Genomic DNA, 16,848 nt, shown 5'->3' with positions numbered 1-16,848 from the left:
CTCCATCCATTCCTCCATCCATTCCTCCATCCATTCCTCCATCCATTCCTCCATCCATTCCTCCATCCATTCCTCCATCCATTCCTCCATCCATTCCTCCATCCATTCCTCCATCCATTCCTCCATCCATTCCTCCATCCATTCCTCCATCCATTCCTCCATCCATTCCTCCATCCATTCCTCCATCCATTCCTCCATCCATTCCTCCATCCATTCCTCCATCCATTCCTCCATCCATTCCTCCATCCATTCCTCCATCCATTCCTCCATCCATTCCTCCATCCATTCATTCATTCATTGGCAGGATACTGAAAAAACACAGTCACCAAAAAAGTCTGCTTGTGGAACTTTCTGTGACCCACTGCTGAATACAGCTAGGCTGTGAGAGAGCTATAATGAATAAGCTAACAGGGAATACCAAACACACACTGAAGGATCAAAAACAGCTCTGTGTACTCACTTTAAACTCGCTGAAGGGTCCTACTGCATCTCCGAATTCATATTCCCCATATACTCAGAGACTCAACTCCTGAGTTTGTGCTGCTCCCCAGTTTAATGAAAATGAGTCGCTCTGGTTTTGTTGAGTGCAAGCATATGAAGGAGGGTGAGTACCTGAGTTTGCCCAATTGGCATACCAATGCTAAAAGTTAAAGAAACAAATGATAAGCTACCCAGTTCACTATTAGCTCATAAACACAAGTCACCAAGATCAGAAGACGACACAGACAGCACATTTTTGGTCACAGGGACAGAACAGTGGCATTGCTTTCTACCCAGTTTTTGTTTGATAGTGGACATTGTTCTCTCATGGTGGAGGAGTAACAAACAGAAGTACAACTCCTTTTTCCATTAGACACAATTTGTTTTTGTCTGAAGAATGTCCTAATGAACTATGGCACTGAACGTATTTCAGACAGTTTTTCTCTGAAGGAGCACTTTATCAATGCTATACACCACATAACTTAATTCTCTTTTTACACAGTCCACAGCCTCATCATACATACCTTTGTTAGAGGCAATACAATTCCAACAATCAGTCATTTTAACTCCATCACACTACTTTGTGACAGAAGATTGTGCACTGTACCAAGTCAGAATCAGCCTTACACTCCTGCACGCTTCCGCAGGAGAATGAGTTGATAAGTAGGAAGTGACTCCAGTGTCACCATCCTCAGATCCATCATACTCTAGAAACTTTACCATGGAGAATGGAAGCCAGTACAGCACCAAGGTGAAAGAGTACCTCAATTTATAATGTATGCGAACCTTGACAAACTCATTCACGATGTTTCCAATCTCTGATGCATACTAAGGACAACACGAATAGTGACAAGTTTCTTTCAGATATCCAAGGGTGTGACAAACATGCTAAAGAACTTGTAATGGCAGACACTTTAATGTCAACATCAAGAGCCCCTGAAAGCTCGCTTACAGAATTTTGAAGAACCATAATTACGGAATCTAAAAATGTACTACATTCCCCTGCAGATAATTCCCATGGGGACTGGGAACACAAAATTACACTAATTACAGGGCACACACAATGGTTTAAGCAGTAACAGTTGTTACACTCTGATACACCCTGTGCCAAACACTTCAGCAATTTGCATAGTGTGGATGTGGATGCGTACACAAATTATGTAACTGACTGACATACCTTGCTGCTCAGTCACCTCTCTGTCATATAAAGTGACATTTGTTTACATGAGAGTTACACAACAATGTTATCAATAGCAGCATGTTGTCGAATGGTGTCAAGCTTCTGATCCTCAAAGATAAGTGTGTATTGCTGAAAGAATAACAAGTAAATCAGAAGAGGAAATACTGTTTCACTCCACATCTACCAATTTGAGTTCATAGATGGGAGAGGTTATAATTAATGGCTAACAGCAAGACACAGAAAACTCTGAGTGAAAAAGATAAATGACCATGTGTAATCACCGAGTTGTGCACGTCAGTAGCAGTGTTATGGTAAACTCACAGACCACAAATGCACCATACTCTTAGCAAATGATGTGAAGGCTCAGTGTCCTCAGTGCTTTGAAAAAAGTGCAGGTGACATCTGTAAATAAGGAGGCTGAAAGAACAGACCCCACAGAATTACAGACCAAAATGTGTAACATCAGTTTGCTGCAGAATTCTCCAACATGTTCTGAAGTTCAAATGTAATAAATTTCCTCAAGAATGAAAGGTCACGTCCACAGATCAGCTCCAAGTTAGAAGCCAACACTTGTGCACAACTATGCTTGTCCTTTTCTCACACAGTACCCTACAGGCATTGGATGAAGGACAACCACCAGATTCAATATCCCTAGATTTGCAGAAGTGTTTCTCAGAGAGATCCCTTGCAGAGATAAGACCTGGCCAGACAGAACAAGGTCTGGTAGTATGGCCTGTGGACTCAGCCCACAGCATCGAGTCCATACTATCAAAACGCTCATTAGCGTATTGTGCCAGCCATCTCGAGATACAGATTTGCCACAGGCCGGAGCGACCACATGTGTCCACTTGTGCAGTTGACTGCCCTGTGGTGACTGTGGCAGGAGGCAGGTCTGTCATACTATGGCACATCTGTGAGTTGCTGACAAGGTTTCAGCCACTTCCCCAGTGTGACAGCTGATTTTTTGGTGTCTGTTTCCACAGTGACCCACTCTTGTGCAGTGTCTCTCACCAGTGAATGTCTTAGTCACTCATAGTGGCATGATCTGCACTGTCTTGCCCTGTTCCACCTGGCCAGGCCTTTGACAGAGGCAAAAGTGTACAGAAAGGGTTCTCAGATATGTATGAGACCCCAAGACTCCTCAAGACGTATGACCCAGTACATCATCCCAGATGGCGAGTGTTCCTCTGAGATGAGGATACCTCTAGGATTACCCCCAAGTGAAGTGCAATATATGCATAGACAATTTGACAGAGCTTATAGCAATCTGCTGTCATTTGTTGTTGATGCTGCTGTTGTATACTGGAAAGAATCATTTACTGCCTGCAGGAGGCACTGTTGTAAGTTCTATTTGATGTAATACATGGCAGTTTGCACTAAATGTGAAAAAACTAAGTTACTGCAGACGAGCAGGAAAACAATTGTATAATATTTGAATTCATTGTTTGTGGTATGCTGCTTGACTTGGTTATGTCAAACAAATATCTAGGCATAATGTTGCAAAGCAATACAAAATGGAACCAGCATGTAAGAAAGACTCCCCACCAGGGAAGAAGTTAAGTAATTCAGAAGTGCACCACTGGATTTGTTACCAATAGGCCTAATTGACATTTTAGTATTATACAAACGCTCAATTAACTCTAATGGGAATTCCTAGAGAGAAGACAGCATTCTTTTTGCTAAACACTGCAGAGACATTTTAAGAAACTGGCACTTGTAGCTGGCTGCAGGAAGATCCTATCACCATTAATGTACATTTTGCATAGCAAGTGTGAAGACAACATAACAAATTGGGGCACATATGGAGGCATATACACAGTCTTATTCCCCCTCACTTATTTTGTGAGTGGAACTGGAAAAGAAATGACTAGTAGTGGTGCAAGGTACACACTGCCATTCATCATACAGTGGCTTGCAGAATATGTAAGTAACTAAGTATAAATGTTTCAAAAGTAGAACAGAGAGGAGAGAGAAAGGTTAACCACGTGTTTTCTCAATGTTATGTTGTATTTGTGTGTGTAATGAAAAGTACAACTTTGTAAAGAGCACTGTCATCATTTCACAACTAAAACATTATGGTTTTAGATCTAGTTTCATATGAAACATTTTTCCTAAAATCAAGTGGACATTTGTTTTGTAGAGAGAGACGTAGGTCAGAAAAACATGACTGTGATGATTAAAGTACTGGAAGGTATATTTGTGAGTGAATATTTGTCAGAATATGTAAGACTGAGGAAATTCTTCAGAAGACTTTCACACAACTTAGAATTCAGATTTTTTTTGAAAGATTTCTGTTTGTTTACTAAAAATTTGGGACACCACAACTATCATTCACCATTCAACCATGAGGAGACAATGACCAAATTGTCTTTACATACTCATTTTTTTCTTACATTAGTCAACGGTTTTGTCTCATTCTTATTCATTTTTAAAAAATACTGATGACTGTAAATACAAATTACAATTTGATTAGTTTGTTCAGAATGCATCACTGCTGACACATGCTAGCCATGGATTTGTTTTCTGCTCACCTTTCTAAATAAATGTGAAGCTATTTAACTCACTTAGGAGATGGAATTATTACAGACCAGAAAATGTAGCATAAGATTTTGGCCAAATTCAGAACAATTCACATATTTTTAGCTAAATATACACACAACTTTAATCGTCTGACTAACTGTCTTAGTTTGAAAGGTTGTCAAGCTACGTGTCTGAAGACAAAGCCTTAGTAGACTGCAATTGTCCATTAAAAGTAAGTGGTAATTGAAGAACTCTGACTTGAGTGTTTGCTTCTGCATAGATTTCTAAAGGTTCCTTCTGAGATGGTACTTTGTTCTCTTCCTTTGGTTGTCTTTAAGCTTTCAACAAATTAATGTTTCTATTGGGAAGCAGTGGCATTTTTCTGCTGGAAATCAGACTGCTTCTACAATTTAAAGTATTTCTCAGTGTCATTACTCCTTTGGAATTTAAGAATCTCCATAATATTGACATCTAACTTCCATGGGCACTCATACCCATGGGATCCGTACATCACGGAACTGACAATGTACTTTGCATAGCAGTAGAACCAGAAATAACTATCCACATGTTAGGTGAAGATGTTTGGTGTGTGAAATGTCATCAAGTTTTGTTTTCAAATAATTATAGTGCAGAGTGTGGTCACTATTAATTGGAAGTTGCCCATGAACATAATTAAATTAGAATTATGACTGCCAGAGGGAAGAGTATTGGTGTGGGGAAGCAAACCCCACCTCCCTCTCAGAGGACAGCCATCCTATAATTGTGTTCTGTGGAAACATAACTGACACACAGTTAAGGGATCCCTGATGCCTTTGGGTGGACTTAGGTTTGTTACTGAACTGTGTGACTGACTAGGATAAAGTATCTTGTTCACTCATTCTCAAAGAGAAAATGACGAGTAACCCATGACCAAAATCATTAAGTAGTGTGTGTCAATTTTTTCCTGAGGTTGACAGTGTTGTAGGTGAATTAGTTCAGGTCCATTCTCTATCTGTGTGATTCAAGTACAATTCAGAACACCTGTCACCCATTTACATTCATGTTAAACTGTCTAAAATTTGAACATTAGCTAACAGTTAATGTACATTTCTACAATTTTGAGCTGTCCTTCAGCAGAGTCCCCATCAGATTATCTGGCTCGTATCTTGTACAGACCATTAAACTGCACAGAACCGCCACTGCAACAGTGTCAAGTTCACTGATATGTGGTTGCTTTCCTGCACTTTTCATTTGGAAACACTTTTTGCATATGTTATCTTTCTAAATCAAGCTTTGCCATAAGAAGTGCAATAACAGTAGCCTGACACTGGTTGTATATCAGAAAGAATCATTTATTGCCTGCAGACGGATACAGGATGACTTTGTTGTAAGTTCTATTTGATGCAATGCATGGCAGTTTGCTCTAAATGTGAAAACAATGTAAGTTACGGCAGATGAGCAGGAAAACAATTTTGTAATATTTGCATTTATTTTTTGATATTTATATGTAAGAAAGAGATTATATGGATTACTAAAGATACATAAGCCTGATGTTCCTTTGAGACTGATAGCGCAATTGGAGCTCCTACCCAAGAACTAGCCAGACACCTTGCCTCTTTGTTACAACCTTACATAGGCAAAACAGAGTCATATTAAAAACACTCTACACTTCATTGAGAAATTGAGGGAAATTACTGTCGGTCCTAATGACATACTTGTCAGTTTTGATATAGTGTCTTTGTTTACTATGGTTACAGTTGATAAAGCTCTCTCTCATATAGCCGATATGTTCCCTACTGTTGGCCTTGTTCCAACACTGTCCATCCTCGACCTATTTTCAGTACAATGGTGAATTTTATGAACAGATTGATGGGGTAACCATGGGAAGCCTCCTAAGCCCAGCAATTGCGAATTTATTCATGGAATATTTTGAACATCAAGCACTGCAGTCGGCGAAAAAAAGCCCCTCGAAGTGGTATCGGTAAGTGGATGATACCTTCGTAATATGGAATCATGAGGAAGAGGACTTTAATGATTTACTGGTGCACTTAAATAGCATCAACCCAAAGATCAAATTTACCATGGAGAAAGAGAATAATGGACAACTTAACTTTCTGGATGTATCAGTTATCAAACAGGTGGATGGGACCTTAGGCCATAAGGTCTACAGGAAAGGTACACATACTGATCGCTACCTCCTTAAGAACTCTAATCACCACCGTAGGCAAAAGAGGGGGAGGGGGGGTCATAAAAACCCTAGTGGATAGGGCCAATAATATTTGTGAACCAGGCTACTTACAAGAAGAACTAAATCATTTACGAATGGCTTTTGCGAAAAATGGTTATACGAAAAACGAGATTAACCGAGCACTTCACCCAAGTAGAAAAATTCCTAAAAATAGGAGACAGCAACAACCATCAGCTGGAAAAGTATTTCTTCCGTTCATCCATAACATCACAGATTACATTGGGAAAGTACTAGCCAAGTTTCAGGTGGAGACTATTTTCAGACCTACTAAGAAAATTAGTGAACGCCTAAGATCAACAAAAGATGCTCGTCACCCCCTAGCCACCCCAGGGGTATATAAAATTCCGTGTAGTTGTGGCAGGGTTTACATAGGAACTACAAAAAGAAGCATCAATACACGTTTGACAGAGCACAAAAGAAACTGTCGCTTGGGACATATCGACAAATCGGCAGTAACGGAACATGTTTTTAAGGATGGAGATCATGAAATAAAATTTGGTGAGACAAGCATGTTAGCGAGGACGTTGCATTATTATACACATATGTGGAGAGAGGCAATTGAAATCCACAAACATCAATACAATTTTAATCCTAAAGAAGAAGGATTAAAATTGGACAAGATACGGTGATTGACGTTGCATCAATCACGTGACAATCGATTGCCTGCTATCTGGAGAACAACGATAGCCAGAGATAGCCACACATCAACACCACATGACGTGCGGTGGTGCCCTATACGATCTCCATATAAGCGGCGGCCCCAGCTCCTAGTAGCCAGTCGTCATCTCACCTCCGAAGATGTTCTCCGTAGTTGAGAATGAAACGTCAGGGAGAAAACGAAGTTCTACAGATTGACCACGGCAATTTAACCCAGAAGTATTTACTGATTCAGGTCATTTAAGTTCACAGAATAGAACTGTGTGTCTTTTAATATATTTGCTGTTTAATTATGTACAATAATATTTTCCTCATCTCTAATTTTTTTCAACTAATAATTGTAGTGAAGTTCTGAATTTAAAAGCTCAGGTTTATTTTTGCTATATAATAAAAATAATGATTTCTTAAAATTTTTGTTTAGTTAAACTCCTGGCATGAGGAGCAAAAGTTTTTAATAAATAAATGGTATTTACTGAGGTACTTATAAGATTGTTTACTCCTGTCAGTAGGTGGCCAGGTGTGAGTAATTCTGTATACAGGGCCTGCACCTGTGGATAGTTTATGGTTTACTTGCACAAAAAACCATTTGTTTAGCTGTGGTCTACCTTCATGTGTCAAGTAATATATTGCGTGTCAGCTTTTGTCAAACTTTTGTTCAAGTACCAATGTTGAAATTGTTTAATCTTCACTCAGTAGCTCACCACACAAAGGTCAAATACCCAAGTCCAATCCACTCAAATTTTTTCCCATTCTCTATTCTCAACTTCCACACCACAATGTAGCATGCAGTGATTCTGGCAAATGTTTTGGAAGATAAATTCATATTTCAGTATATTTGTCAGTGATATATTAATATAATACTTGGGTAATTTCAACGAATCAGTATGACAATAGTGGGACTATATTAAATACAAGATTTTAACATCCCATCCAAGATCCACACTGCATAATTTATTTAAAACTCAAATATGGGGGAAATATTTGCAAAACCAGTTTTCATACCTTCCGTGTTACCTTATGCCAAGATGATGATAATATCCACAAAAACAATCACTGTCATTAACAGTCATTTGTCACTAACTGCTGATTGTAGATCTCTTTCAAACTTAAGATGATTAGTACACAGCAACTTGAAGTACAACTCAACGGGCAAGGAGGGTCTCTTACCATATAAACACACCTATGCCCTATATAGGGATGCCAACTTCTACAACAGCTCACTACAGGACACAACCTTATGTTTCTCTCCCTCACGTTTGCCCGGCCAGTTTGTTCACGGCATTCCAGCCCACTATTTATAGTCGAACCATTATTTTATCTAGCAGCAAATGGTCATATTCCAAATTTTGTGCTTTTTCCCTTGATTCTGAACTCACCCTCACCGAGTGTCAGCTACACACTTCTGTTCACATTAATCCTACTAACAAAGAACAGCACTCATTTTGACAGTTACTGCCCAATTTATGTCAAATATTCCCTTCAATACAGTCTCATCATTTGAGGCAAATTTACTTCTTTTCAGATGAAGATACTTCACACCAATATATCATTTTCAGCTCAGCCTTCACTGTACTTAACCTCTCAGGAGTCTAGTTTACATGCAAATTTCCTGCACCGTCATATCAAATCCTGTTACTGCTGGTTTCTCCTAGAAATAATTCGACACATTTCCTCAAATCATGCACTGAAATGAGATCCATTGTGTCTACAACTTTGCCCACCCCACCTAGACTAATTTCAGTCAGACCCCATGATCCTTCTGCACCAATGTCCCTAGTCTATGGCTCCTAACCCTGTGACAGTCCCACTGCAACCTCCTACGAAACATGTGCCAGCCTTTAACTGGCGAAACACACACTAACAGAGAGAGAGCCGTCTATGGAACAACATGTCATGGGAAGATTGTTCAGCTTACCGCACTGGTACAATTACAACCTAATCATCAGTTACGATGAATAGCCATGGACAGATGTGTATTGGCAACATGCATCATTCTGTCGCAAATCTTACTCTGAAATGTGACAGTCGAGAGCTCAGTCCCTGTTTCACCACTTCTCTGCCATCTGGATTCTCACTCCAGAAACCAATGTCTCAAAATTCAGCAGGTGAGAACAACCTTCATGGCATGTACTCTAGTCACCATCCACCAGGCCTAAAATCTGTATTTACTTTCACTGTCTCAGCATTTTATTTTAGTAACCATCCCTTTTCTTCACTCCATTTTATTTTCTGACCTGTCTGTTTCCTCCCTCCATCCCAAACTCCCTTACCACATATAATGTGCTTATGATTCCAATCTTATTAATTTCATCATGATCTTTGTCTCACTTATCACCATAAATTCCATCTTTTAGGTTATGAAATTTTCTAATTTCATCCAGTGGAACTGCCAAAAGCAATTCTTTCCTTTTCATCCCACCCTGTCTCCCCCAACCCAGCATACTGGACTATGTTTGCATAGCTCTTCCAATTTCCCTTCATCCCTTCTGTAAGAAGAATGAGCCACCCACTCCTGAAGTTCACACAGCTCCACCTTTATTGCATTTTCTCCTGTTGCTACCTGATGAGTAATTATTTTTAATTCGTATCAGACTATTTTACTTAGTTCTCTTTCAGGTGCTGCACTACCTACATTTCTACATTTCAAGATGGCGGCGTGTGTAGATATCTGCGATTTTACTCCAAAAATAAGTTACAGTGAAGCCGTTAAAAATTCGTGTGTAAGTTGCAAAAGTGAATTATTAAAGTATAATGAGCGTATTGCTAGTTTACAATGTGTAATCAGCAGTCTAAGAATAGAAATCGACAGCCTGAAGTCCGAAAATATGGAACTGAAGTCGAAGCGAAACATGGATCCATTGCTTCAAGACAGACAGAAGGACAAAAACTTTCGCGAGAACATGGCTACATTGGTGCAAAATGACGCTGATAAATCATCAGAATGGAAGGTAGTACACAACAAGCGTCAAACAATCGGCACTAAAAATTCGTGTACAGCAAATGTTTCGAGGTTCGAGAATATAAACAATTTTGATGTACTTTGTTCTAGTAATAGTCTCACTGAAAGTGAAAACAATCGTAAGAAGAGTGTGCCGATAAACTATCGGAAAAAGGTTAGGTTTGATCTTCCAAAGCCACAACGTTCAGTTAACAGCAATGAAAGTGGCAGTGGTGTGATCCAGTCTGCTGTGAGTGAAACATCAACAAATCGTTTTCACATTTTCGCTGATAGTCATGGTAGAGGCATGGCTGATATAGTGAAAAGCAGTTTAAATGCTGCCGATGTTTGTGGAATTGTGAAGCCAGGTGCTAAACTTCAAGAAGTTGTAGCGGGGTGTGATCCTGAAAAAGTAAAAAACGAGTGTGTGATCTTAATAGGTGGCTCAAACAACGTTGCCTGCAACGAAGGGAATGATGCCATACAGTCGCTCAGGAAGAAAATATCGGCGCTTCATCAGTCTAAGGTATTTGTTGTGAACATTCCAAAGAGACATGACTTAATTCCACAGTCCTGTGTAAATGAAGCTGTCTCACAAACGAACTCTAAGTTAGCAAAGTTGTGTAAGCATTTTAAAAATACTTGTGTTGTAGATGTAAGCAGTTTTGGACGAGATTTATTTACAAGACACGGTATGCACCTGAACAGATCAGGAAAAAAAGCATTAGGTACCCTCTTAAAAACAAAAATATTGGAAGAAGTCCACAAATGTACCCCAAAGTTGGAACCAATCGCACTTGAATGGCTCCAACCATCAAGTCAGACTCCGTTTCAAACTCAAATGTTTCAGGAAATTGTTAGTAATGAATGTACTGTGTCTGTAGCTACCGATAATTTTTTAGGCAAAAGTTTAGATCTGTCTCTAATTCCAAAGAAATGATGATTTTTCACCAGAATGTGGGAGGACTTGGTAATAAAGTAAATGACATTACTGTTCTGTTAGAGGAACCACAAGGAATAAAAGATACTGATGTATTATGTTTTAGTGAACATCATGTGAAGGATATTGAAAGGTTGCAACTAAGTGGTTACTGTCAGGCAACGCATTACTCTAGAACCATCATGGAAAAAGGTGGAGTAGTAATTTATGTATAAAACAACATATCTTACAATGCATTAGATTTAAAGAGCCATTGTATAGAGCAACAAATTGACGTATGTGGTGTTGAGATTACTGTAAATGACTTCACAGCTGTAGTGTTAGCACTGTATAGATCTCCCTCAGGGAATTTGAATGTATTTCTTAAGCACTTAGATTCTTTATTATCCATTCTGTACTCAAAGTCCAAGAACTTGATAATTATTGGTGACTTTAATGTTGATTTCCTAAATGAGAGCAATAGTAAAGCTGATTTAGTACATTTAATGGAGTCTTATAATCTGATGGCAATAGTAGATTTCCCAACTAGGATTACTGTTAACAGTAAAAGTCTGATAGATAATATATTTATAGATAAGTCTACATGGAATGAGATCACTGTACATCCAATCACTGGCCTTTCTGATCATGGTGGTCAATTGCTTAGGCTCAATTACATCAGTGTGTGCAACAGTTCCGAGCATTCTTGGAAATCTTTTAGAATAATAAATGAACAGGGCCTTAAAAAATTCAATGATAGCCTAAAAGAGATAGACTGGAGCCGAGTTTATAGGGAAACAGATGTAAACAAAAAGTACAATTCATTTTTAAATGAATTCATGTCTGTATTTGAGTTCATCTTTCCCAAAAAAGTAGTTAGAAATAGTCATATAGGCAATGCCAAGAAGTCTTTGATCACTACAGGGATAATAACATCTTGTAGAACAAAGAGGATGTTATACAGTTCTCTCAGGACTTGTAATGATCCAAAGAAACGACAACACTACAAACTTTACTGTAGCATTCTCAAGAAGGTTATAAATAAATCTAAAAGTATGTGCATAAAATCAGAAATTGAAAGCTCAGAAAATAAAATTAAAACTATATGGAATGTAATAAAGAGGGAAACTGGCAGGACAACAGGGAACATGTCTCAGGTAGAGATTAATACAGGGGACAGTATCATAAAGAAACCTGAGTTGGTTGCAGAAATATTTAATAACCACTTTTTGAGAGCAGCAGAGAAGACAGGCTGTAATGGTTCTATGGAAGAATCATTGTCCCTCTTACAGAAAGCTATTAGCAACAGAATCCCACAGTTATCCTTACCTCCAGTTACTGTAAGCGAAGTCATAAGAGTAATTAGATCATTAAAAAATAAAAATTCTGCTGGTGTGGACAATATTTCTAGTAAAATACTGAAACACTGTTATAAATTTGTTAGTCCCGTCTTGTGCAACATATTCAATGCATCCCTACAAGATGGGATTGTCCCTGACAGACTTAAGTTGGCTGTAGTGATTCCTCTCTTTAAAAAAGGGGATAAAAGCATTGTTACAAACTATCGCCCAATATCCCTATTAACTACCTTCTCGAAAATTCTAGAAAAACTCATGCACAGGAGGATTGTAGACCATCTCAACATCCACAGTATCTTAAGCAAAAATCAGTTTGGGTTTCGTGCCGGTCTTTGTACTGAACAGGCAATATTCTCTTTCAGCAACCAAGTTTTGGAAGCCATTAACAAAAAAATGTCTCCAGTGGGTATTTTTGTGATCTTACGAAAGCCTTTGACTGTGTAAACCACCAGATTCTTTGGAAAAAGGCAGAATACTATGGTTTAGGTGGTACTGTTGGCTTGTGGCTACAATCATATCTACAGGATCGGAAGCAGACTGTAATGCTAAATGGCTCTTCTGGAGAACCTGCCTCGTCTGAATGGGGCACGATAACGTGTGGTGTGCCTCAAGGCTCCGTTTTGGGCCCACTGCTTTTCCTCATCTTTATTAATGATCTTCCTCTTTGTTCTGAGACAAACAGCAAATTTACCCTGTTTGCCGATGATACCACAATTCTAATTGACGATTTGATTGATCATGATCTTGAAAAAACTACAAATACTGTTTTTAATGACATCTTAAATTGGTTCTCCTCAAATGGTCTCTCGCTCAATGCAGATAAAACTCATTATATGAGGTTCCATACATCACAAAGTAATCCCGATGAAATTAACATAAAATGTAGAGATCAACCAATACAGAAAGTTGAAGACACAAAATTCCTGGGTGCTTACATAGACAGTAAATGTAATTGGTCGGTTCACATTCTGCATCTATGTAAAAAACTTAGCTCGGCAACATTTGCATTACGGGTAATTTCTTCAGTGGCTGAAGTTGACACTATTAAGGTTGCCTACTTTGGCTACTTCCACTCATTGATGTCATATGCTATCATATTCTGGGGGAACCAACCACTTGCAAAAAAAGTTTTCACCATCCAAAAAAAAAGCAATCAGAATAATGTGTGGGGTCCATCAAAGACACTCTTGCAGGCACTTGTTTCGGAAGATAGGTATCCTAACAACTGCCTCACAGTATATTTTTTCCTTGCTGACCTTTGTGTGCAAAAATTATTCCATCTACCAAGACAACAGTAAATTCCATGGTTATAATACCAGAAACAAAAACAATCTACATTTAGAAATGAAACGTCTCACTCTGGTACAAAAAGGAGTTTACTACTCCAGCATTAAGCTGTTCAATGCTCTACCACTACATATCAAATGTGTTCATACAGAACTGCCAAAATTTAAACAAGTTCTCAAAGATTACCTGACAGAGAAATCTTATTATACTGTGGATGAATACCTGAAAGAAAATGTATACCATCACTAAACTTATTGTGTCTAGAAGTAGTTCAATTGATTTTATTGTGCATTTGGGCATTAGCGCACTTTTTGTAACAGCAGATTGGCTGTACATGTATTTACTCTTGTAGGTCTAATATCTGATTTAACTTTGTGCTCTTATCTTTAACCTTTATTTGAAACTCCTTTTTCTGTCAAATGGTAGTTATGTTATCTAGCTGACATTGTATCTGTTACTTTATTTATAGTATGTCTTACTTAAACTATGTACAATTTTCCATTGAATTGCCCTTGTATTTATTGTAAGTTTAAATTGAAACCTGTACAATTTGACACGTTCCATATCCTTGTGATTGACTCACTAACTGGATCTACGGAACAAGAAATAAATAAATAAATAAATAAATAAATAAATTGTACCCTTTTGTTATTTTATGTAAAATCTTTCCCTACCAAATGTAATCCGTAACATCACTAACTCCCAGTTGTGTACAGGCTTTTAAAAAACTCGCTATCCCTACCTTTTTAGCCTTCATCTGACAAACCTGCCTAATGACATCAAATTGGAAAGACAAGTTGTAACAGTCTTCACCAATATCACAGTTCCATGAAATTGAACCATTCACTACTGATGTGTCAGCATTACCATGCTCTAATTATACATTTGTTTTCGATACCTGCTGTCACCACTGTTTCTACACAAGTTGCATCTAGAATACTGCCAACACTTAAAATTTGCACAAATGAAATGACAATTTCAGAGACTTTCTGAGTCTCCTACCAGTATGGTTTAAAGTATATGGACCAAAGAAGCAAGTGACAACTTGTACCAAGGCCAGGAATCTAACCCAGATCTCCTACTTATGAGGGAGGTGCATTAGGCACTAAGTCACCTTGTCACAGCAGTTAGCACAACTGCACAGATTTTCCTGGCATGTCTCCCTCCTCCATCCAAATTCTCACTGCCACCCTAGTCTACCGTAAATTCCCCTTATGCACAAACAGTTGCGCCAACCACTGTGCCAATGTGGCATAGTGGTTAACGCACCTGCCTAGTAAGCAGGAGACCCAGATTTGATTGCTGGCCTTGGTACAAATTGTTACTCACTGCTTCAGTGTATATAAATAAAGCTTTTGTAATTAATACCAGACTGACAGATTTTCACCATTTACATTTCCTCAGTATAATCAAGGTGTTGAAGTTGTCAGAGTTGGGCAGTTATATAGAGCCTCTGAATTTCATTTCATTTCTGTTTCTTTATTTATGGGTATAGGTAAATGTCCAGTTTTGCAGTTCATATCATCTCAATAATAAACATTTTATTCTACTGACATCATTAGCCATTTGAGTGCCAATGATGGAGAAGTCCCCCTACAGACTTCTCCAGCCATTCCGGCCTCCAGTTACAACACACTTCCCTGTCTGTGCAGCCCATCTCTTGACATCACCTACCCCATCTTCAACTCCAGTCTGTGTGTTTCCATGTCCCACCTTTCTACAGGAATCAGCAGAGAACCTTATTGGCCCATTTCCCACACTTTGTCCTGGCCGCATTTCCTGCCCACCTAATTCCCTTTCTAACTCTCACTGCAGTCTCCCCCTGATCCATATGCATATTTCCCTACCACTCCTTGTAATTTCCAGTACACATTTATGCTACTATATAAGCGGTTCTCAGCCTTTTTAATGCCTTATGCATTATAATCCAGTCTCCATCTGCTCTGAGTCTAAACTCAGATATATGATGTGACTTACCAAATGAAAGTGCTGGCAGGTCGATAGACACACAAACAAACACAAACATACATACATACAAAATTCAAGCTTTCGCAACAAACAGTTGCTTCATCAGGAAAGAGGGAAGGAGAGGGAAAGACGAAAGGATGTGAACTTAAAATCAGCGGAGGTTGAGGCCTGGCGGGTAACGAGAAGAGAGGATATACTGAATGGCAAGTTCCTATCTCCAGAGTTCTGACAGGTTGGTGTTAGTGGGAAGTATCCAGATAACCCGGACAGTGTAACACTGTGCCAAGATGTGCTGGCCGTGCACCTAGGCATGTTTAGCCACAGGGTGATCCTCATTACCAACAAACACTGTCTGCCTGTGTCCATTCATTCATGGGAATGGACAGTTTGTTGCTGGTCATTCCCACATAGAAAGCTTCAGTGTAGGCAGGTCAGTCGGTAAATCACGTTGGTGCTTTCACACGTGGCTCTGCCTTTGATTGTGTACACCTTCCGGGTTACAGGACTGGAGTAGGTGGTGGTGGGAGGGTGCATGGGACAGGTTTTACACTGGGGGCAGTTACAAGGGTAGGAGCCAGAGGGTAGGGAAGGTGGTTAGGGGATTTTATAGGGATGAACTAAGAGGTTACAAAGGTTAGGTGGATGGCAGAAAGACACTCTTGGTGGAGTGGGGAGGATTTCATGAAGGATGGATCTCATTTCAGGGCAGGATTTGAGGAAGTCGTATCCCTGCTGGAGAGCCACATTCAGAGTCTGATCCAGTCCCAGAAAGTATCCTGTCACAAGTGGGTCACTTTTGGGGTTCTTCTGTGGGAGGTTCTGGGTTTGAGGGGATGAGTAAATGCCTCTGGTTATTTGCTTCTGTACCAGGTCGGGAGGGTAGCTGTGGGATGCGAAAGCTGTTGTCTGGTTGTTGGTGTAATGCTTCAGGGATTCTGGACTGGAGCAGATTCGTTTGCCATGAAGACCTAGGCTGTAGGGAAGGGACCGTTTGATGTGGAATGGGTGGCAGCTGTCATGATGGAGGTACTGTTGCTTGTTGGTGGGTTTGATGTGGGTGGATGTGTGAAGCTGGCCATTGGACACATGGACGTCAACATCAAGGAAAGTGGCATGGGATTTGGAGTAGGACCTGGTGAATCTGATGGAACCAAAGGAGTTGAGGTGGTAGAGGAAATTCAGGAGTTTTTGTTCACTGCGAGTCCAGATCATGAAGATGTCATCAATAAATCTGTACCAAACTTTGGGTTGGCAGGCCTGGGTAACAAAGAAGGCTTCCTCTAAGCGACCCATGAATAGGTTGGCGTACAAGGG

General features: G+C 39.4%; 1 protein-coding gene across 1 annotated transcript in view; it reads left to right on the top strand.

Moving 5' to 3' along the window:
- Positions 1-594: 594 nt before the first annotated feature.
- The window catches only part of LOC124742883 (trichohyalin-like), a 108,133-nt gene continuing 91,879 nt past the window's right edge, over positions 595-16,848 (top strand). Inside the window, exon 1 of the mRNA XM_047248824.1 lies at positions 595-604. Within this exon, the coding sequence (XP_047104780.1) occupies positions 595-604 (10 nt within the window). The remainder of the gene's footprint in view (positions 605-16,848) is intronic.

The sequence above is a fragment of the Schistocerca piceifrons genome, unplaced genomic scaffold (assembly GCF_021461385.2).
Source record: "Schistocerca piceifrons isolate TAMUIC-IGC-003096 unplaced genomic scaffold, iqSchPice1.1 HiC_scaffold_2341, whole genome shotgun sequence".
Classification (NCBI taxonomy): domain Eukaryota; kingdom Metazoa; phylum Arthropoda; class Insecta; order Orthoptera; family Acrididae; genus Schistocerca; species Schistocerca piceifrons.
The sequence above is the reverse complement of the archived record's forward strand: the minus strand, read 5'-3'. Positions and strand labels throughout refer to the sequence as shown.